Genomic DNA, 7,002 nt, shown 5'->3' with positions numbered 1-7,002 from the left:
GAAAACAATGTGCAAATACCTTGTGTATACAATCCTGTATAGTTTAAAACCTGTAATTTAACATACTCAAAAGTTAACACTCATGACTTTTGATTTATTTTACAATTTCTTTTGCTCTCAAGTTCCTGTTTTCAATCATCTACAACTAGCATGAATTTCTTTCATGGTAATTTATTAACTTTAAAATTATTTGATAGCCAGTCACAGGTGGCTCACACCTGTAACCCTAACTACTCAGGAGGCTGAGATCCCAGGGTTACGCTTGGAAGCCAGCCCGGGCAGGAAATATTTGATAGTAATATACAAAAAGCAAACTCTATGAGCGCAGTCCCATCCCCTTACCCTTCTAACTTCGTCCTTACATTACTTTGTAAATTGACACATGATTGTGTACATTTATGCGAAACAGTGGGGTGCATTGTGCCTGTGCGCACCAGTACTGGGGTTTGAACTCAGAGCTGGGGTGCCGTTCCTTAGCCTTTTCGCGTCAGGCTGGTGCTCTGCCGCCGGCAGCCACAGCTCCACCTCCTAGTGTGACACTGACACAGGTACACTTTACGTAATCAAGAGACTAATTAGCATAGCCGTGGCTTACATAGATCATTTCCTGACTGGGTTCGTAACTTACTGTACAAATTGAGTGTTACATGACGAGTTGACATTAGCCTCTCCAGGCTGGGGGATTTAACAGATGAGCTCAGAAAATTTAGAACCCATTTTCGTTGCTCTGCCTCCCCGGCCCTCCCAGAATTTCATTCATTCACTACTACTTCGGGGGCGTTTATTTACTTGACGTACGCATGCGCACTCCCGGGGGCTAGAGAGGGCCGCCTGGCCCGTTGGTCCCGCCTCCCGTCGCGGGTTATTGGCCAGCCCTTCCAGCGCGCTCCTGATTGGTGGCTGCGGACTAGGCCTCTCTGCCTATCAAAGTTGGCGGGAAGGCGGCTGCGACGCAGGATGGCGGCGACCGAGGGTGCGCCGGGCGCCGGCGGCCCCGCGGCCGTGCGGTTGCCGCGGTCGCCGCCGCTCAAGGTGCTGGCGGAGCAGCTGCGGCGCGACGCGGAGGGCGGCCCGGGCGCGTGGCGGCTGTCGCGGGCGGCGGCGGGCCGCGGGCCGCTGGAGCTGGAGGCCGTGTGGATGCAGGGCACCGTGCTGGCGGCGGCGGGCGGCGAGGCGCGGCTGCGGGACCCGAGCGGGGCCTTCTCGGTGCGCGGCCTGGAGCGGGTGCCGCGCGGGCGGCCCTGCCTCGTCCCAGGTAACCGGGCCTCCGCGGGAGGCTCGCGGGGACCCCGCACCCCACCCCACCCCACCCCCGCCTCCGTCCGTCCGTCCGTCCGTCCGTCCCTCCCGCCGCGCAGTGGAGTTTGCCTCTCCCCGGAACCGCCCGTGCTCGGGCTGGACCTGCGCCCCACAGTCCTCTGGGGTGGGGCTCGCGGGGGCCAGGGAGGCCGAGAATGTGTGCCCCTAGGGGCGGGGGTCCCGGAGGGGCCTGGAGCTCCCTTTGAGCTTTGGGGCGGCCTGCGCTGTGTGGCCCCTGGCAGCTTAGCTTCAGAGCCTGTTTTCCATAGGTGCCCTGAGAACCGGTTTATTCCACGTGTCAGGCGTTGGACACCCACTAATGCCCGGGGTGTCCACTGATCCTGTGCAGGCCCGGGGTGTCATGCTGGCCGCCTGGGTCGCAGAGACCCAGGGGCAGCCTGGGAACCGGCTCCCCTGGGGACCCTTGGTCCCTACGGAGCTTGTGTGGGGTGGCAGGAGGCCGCTACCTCCAGACCTAACGTGTGGAGTCGTCGTCTCCCCCCACCTCCTCCCCATCCCAGGGCCCTTCCTGTTCTGAGAGTCTGGATTCTAACTGGAGGCGGGGCCCTTGGTCTTGGTCTGGCCTGCACCGCTTGGGACTCAAAGGCAGGTTGAATTCCTGGCCCACACCTTTCCCATTACACTGTCAGAACTTTTAAACGTTCTGGATTTATTCTCTGAGCAAAAAGACCCAAAGCCTGCTGTGTGCACGTCAGGGAGACCATGACCCGAAGGTGGCTGCCCTGTCCTGGGTGAGGCCTCAGCCTACTGTGACTCTTGCTGTCTATGACATGTTCAGGGTCCCGCCCCACGCCCCCCTCCTCGGCCTTAGCTCCAGCCCAGAATTGACGAACTTCAGGTCCATACTACTTGTCACTTAGCCTGCCAGCTAGAAATGCGTGTGATGTTTTTAAGTGGCTAAAAGAAATCATCATGACATGAAAAAACATATATGTAATTCACAAGTCAGTAAATCACAGGCAGGTGCTACTGGCTCACATCTGTAATACTACTCAGGAGGCTGAGAGCGCAAGAGCTCAGAAGCCAGCCTGGATAGAAAAGTCTTCAAGGTTCCATCTCGAATTAATCAGCAAAAAGCCGGGATGGAGGAGTGGCTTATGTGGTAGTGTCAGCTGTAAGTGGAAATATCTAAGTAAGAGTGCGAGGCCTTGAGTTCAAACTCAGGTACCAAAAAAAGAAAAGAAAAAGTCAAGTTTTTTTGGGGGGTGGGTCCAGTCATGGGGCCTGAACTCTGGGCCTGGGCACTGTCCCTCAGCTCTTCAGCTCAAGGCTAGCGCTCTACCACTTGAATGAAAGTGCCACTTCCGGCTTTTTTCTTTTAGTTTATGTGGTGCTGAGGAATTGAACCCAGGGCCTCAGGCATGCAAGGCAAGCGCTCTACCACTGAGCCACCTTCCCAGCCCCCAAAAGTGAAGTTTTATTGAAACACACTGGTAGTTTCCATAAGGTGTAAGGTCATGTCCCACTCTACCAATAGAGGTGCCCTGTGACATAGCCTATAGTCCACAAAGACTTAAAATATTAACTATCTGACCCTTTGCAAAAAGTCTCTGCCATCCCTGCCTATAAACAATGAAGCTTGGGGTCTCAGCAAAGCCCCCTCTCCCGTCTCCCCGATCCTGGGGCTTGAATTCAAAGCGTGGGCACTGTCCTTGAGCCTCCTGTGCTCATGGCTAGCACTCTGCTACTTGAGCCACAGCACCACTTCCAGCTTTTTCTGAGTAGTGTATTGAAGATAAGAATCTCACTGTCCTGCCGGGGCTGGCCTCAAACCATGATCCTCAGATCGCAGCCTCCTGAGTAGCTAGGATTACAGGTGTGATCCACTGGCACCCAGCCAGGCCAAGCCTCTTGAAGGCAGTCTTGGGCAGTCCCCCAAGTCTAGTGAGGGTCGTGTGGGAAAAGAGAAGGGCAGACACTGGAGAGGGCATGGGGCGTGACCCCCACGGTCACCAGGGTGTCATGTGTCTTGCTGCCTTGCTCTGCAAGCCAGGTGTACACCTTCCTGGCTGGTCTGACGGCCTGGCCTTTAGCCCTTCCATGTGTGGGCTTTCATCTCCACTGACTGAGGAGTGCACAGCTGGTACCTTTGTAGAACTTCACAGCTCAGGGACCCGAGTGCTGAGAGCTGTCCGTGTCTTGCCAGGGCCAACTCAGTGCTGGGCGGCCAAACCCTGGGCTTGCGCTCAGACTCAGCCCTGACCAGGAAACGGGGCCTGCCGTGGGGCTGGCCGTCTGCCTGCCCTTCCTGCAGTTTGGAGAATTCTTTTTTTTTTTTTTTAACACAATTGCATTTTGTGTGGTTTGTGACTAGCCAAGCTGTGCTTTCAAGGAGAGTCATTTCCCCCAGGACTGGAAGAGAGTCGTGGTTAATACCGTGGCATTAGATCATCCTCGTGGCAGCCTGCTCTTGCCTTGACGACTCGTGGGTGCCCAGCGCTGGCCAGGCGGGACAGAGCCAGAAGTGGCAGGAATTAGCGCTGCACACTGCACAGTGGGCCAGTGTGTGTGTGTGGAGAGGGGCAGGGGGAGGGGCTGTGTCTGCCCAGCTTTTTGGCAACCTGGGGAAGGGAAGATTGGATTTGCTTTTCGGCTGTCAGGAAGTGGCTTTGCAGACAGCGGTCTGCACAGAAAGCCGGCACAGCCTGGCAGGGAGCACGGAGCAAGAATTAGAGGAGAGCTTGGCTTTTCTGCCCCTGTCTTGGGAGTGTGATTAGAACTCGTCGCCCCTGGAGGCCTGGTGCATGAAGACACAGGTGGGTGAAGATTTGAACACAGAATGTCCTCCGGTTGAACATTTATGTCACCAGGAATAGATGCATCATTTCAGGCTGCTAGGCGTATGCTCTGTGCCCAGCCTCCTAGCTGCCCGAGGGCCCCGATGGTTTTCTGTGTCCTTTCCCCGTCCGTGAGGCTTTGCTGCCCATAGCCAGGGCGCCACGGGGCTCAGGCAGGAGCCTCACCCTGGTCCTCTTTGCTGTCTTCCTAGGAAAGTACGTAATGGTGATGGGAGTGGTCCAGGCCTGCAGCCCCGAGCCCAGCCTCCAGGCCGTGAAGATGACGGACCTGTCGGAAAACCCAGTGCACCGGAGCATGTGGGAGCTGGAGGTGGAGGACTTCCACCGCAGCCTGCCTTAGTTCCCACCGTGCTGGCCCCAGCCGGCAATGTTAGTGCCCTGAGCACCTCCCGGCCAGCGCTTGGGGTCCAGTTCTCAAAGGGTTCTGGGAGAGGGATTGCTGCTAGGGTGGATGTCCGCCCAGCCATGGCGGCCCGCCACAGTTCATCATACTGGAGGACTCCAGCTCCCGCCCCCACCGTCCCCTGATGAAAAGTGATGGCTCTTTCTCCATGACCACCCTGCCATCGCTGCTGGCGTTTCAGACGCTGTCCGCGGTGACTGGGCACAGACAGGGAGAGAAACGAGGACCGGCGTTGACTCAGGGTTTTCTCACCTCCCCAAGATGGGACACAGATTCAGATCTCCTCTGCTTGGATTCAACCAAGACTCCAGCCGCTTCCTTCCTGCACTCCAGAAAGCACTGGTGGTGACAGCGGATTCCTGCTGGAAACTAAGCGGCTGCTCAGCGCAGCCCAGCCCAGCCTGCCCTCTGGGAGCCGCTCTGCCTCACCATTGGGGGGGCCACGTGTATCCCCTATGCCAGCAGAGTTTTACCTGATTGTCAATATTCTACCACTGACAAATTTGTATCCAGTGTCTGCTTTTGAAAACAGTTTTGCTTTTTTTTTTTTCCCCCACGCAGGTTTTGGTTGGCAGGAAGTAGAGATCCCACACTGTGTGTCCCGTTGCTAAAGTCTCCCTGGGGAGCCTCGGCTGGCCTCACCCTCCTCCTCCTCCTGCGTGCTGTGATGTGGTGTGTTGTTTCAGTTGGGCAGCAGTGTCTTACAGTGAATGTTACATGGATGCCCTCCGTGCTGAGCCTTTCTCCTGCCAAGGGCCATTTGGTGGTCATGACGCCGTTAGTACAGGCAGCCAGGAGCAGCCACCACGAACATGTCCATCTGGCATTTACTGAATGATCTGCCGGGCCTTCACCCTGCGCCACCTGTAATCAGTAGTTGGACATTAGGGTGCACTGTGCAGTATACATTCTGGGGGCTTTGCCAAACGTATGATGGGAAAGTGCCCACCCTTACAGCACCACGCAGGACTTGCTCCGCCTAGGAACCCTCCCCAGGCCCCATCCCATGTGGTCATTTGGCGGGGCTGTGGTCGGTCTAGTATTAAACCCCCAGCCTGGCACCACCGCACCCCAGCAGCAAGAGACAGTAGTTCTCAAACCACAACAGCTAGAACAAATGGGAAGCGGTTGTGTTCATTGTGGATCTGGGTTTAGCTGTATGAAGTTTGTTGTGAGCTAGTTTGTTTTTTGTTGTTGTTGTTCTGTTTTTTGTACCTGTCCGGGGTCTTGAACCCAGGGCCTGGCTGCTATTGTCCCTGAGTGTCAAGGCTAGTGCTCTACCACTTGAGCCACAGCTCTACTTCTGGCTTTTTTTTGGTGATTACTTAGAGATAAGAGTATGTTTCTGCCTGGGCTGACTTCACAATCCTCAGACAGCCTCCTGAGTAGCTAGGATTGCAGGTCTGAGCCACCAGCGCCAGGCATGAGTTGGTTGTGTGTCTGCCGTGTGGAGGTTTTCAGGATAATTGGCTTCAGTAAGAGCTTTGCAGTCCTGTAGATCTACATTTGAGTCTCATCCATTGCTAAGCTAGTTGGTCGTCTAACCTCTCTGTTCTTATCAATAAAATGCAAATTGTACCCAGATGATAGCAACTGGTATGAGGAGTAAAGATGGCATACACCACTTTTACACAGTGCCTAGTCTATGGTAGGCATCAAATTATGGCTGCTGGGAGAATTGGAAAGTTCTTGCTTACTTTGTGTGTGTGTGTGTATGTGCGCATGCATTTATTTAGAAGGTTTTAGATCTACAGGAGATTTACAAAGATAGCATGGGGTTCCTATAAGCTTGCATTCGGCTTTTCCTCTATCACTAATACAGTGTATTAGAACAGCAACTACTACAGGAATAGTGAGATGTTATAAAGCCAAGTCTGGTTTATAGGGCTTCACAGTCCTCACCTGACCCCATGGAGTCGCTGTGGCCCCTCAGGCTCTCTTTGATTGTGTTATGTTTTGGAGACAGAGTCTTGCTATGCGGTCCAGGCTGACCTGGATGGCCTCCTCCTGCCCTGCCTCCCCTGTGCACAGCCGGGCGCCAGTGGCTCACACCACCTGACTGCTCAGGAGGCTGAGATCTCAGGATCATGGTTTGAAGCCAGCCCCGGCAGGAAAGTAAGTCCATAAGACTTGTCTCTATTTAACCACCAGAAAAACAGAAGTGGCGCTGTGGCTCAAAGTGGCACAGCACTAACCTTGAGTATAAAAGGCTTAGAGAGCTGGGCACCCGTGGCTCACACCTGTGATCCTAGCTACTCGGGGCTGAGATCTGAGGATTGCTGTTCAAAGCCAGACCAGGCAGGAAAGTCTGTGGGACTCTTATCTCCAATAAACCACTCAGAAAACCAGAAGTGGGGCCATGACTCAAGTGGTAGAGCGCTTCCCTTGAGCTGAAGAGCTGAGGGGCAGTGCCCAGGCCCAGAGTTCAGGCCTCACGACTGACAAAAGAAGGCTGAGGGGCAGCGCGCAGGCCCAGACTTC

The 7,002-nt window shown here is 55.1% G+C and overlaps 1 protein-coding gene across 1 annotated transcript; it reads left to right on the top strand.

The window, feature by feature from the left end:
- The first annotated feature begins 957 nt into the window (after window positions 1-957).
- Window positions 958-5,454, top strand: Rmi2 (RecQ mediated genome instability 2). Its single transcript, XM_013011476.1, has 2 exons — window positions 958-1,255; window positions 4,310-5,454. Exons 1-2 carry the CDS (start codon window positions 958-960, stop codon window positions 4,456-4,458), a joined length of 447 nt encoding a protein of 148 aa, XP_012866930.1. The 3' UTR covers window positions 4,459-5,454.
- Window positions 5,455-7,002: the final 1,548 nt, after the last annotated feature.

The sequence above is a fragment of the Dipodomys ordii genome, unplaced genomic scaffold, assembly GCF_000151885.1.
Source record: "Dipodomys ordii isolate 6190 unplaced genomic scaffold, Dord_2.0 Scaffold14, whole genome shotgun sequence".
In the NCBI taxonomy this organism is placed as follows: domain Eukaryota; kingdom Metazoa; phylum Chordata; class Mammalia; order Rodentia; family Heteromyidae; genus Dipodomys; species Dipodomys ordii.
Note: the sequence above shows the minus strand (reverse complement) of the source record. Positions and strands in the feature narration are given on the sequence as shown.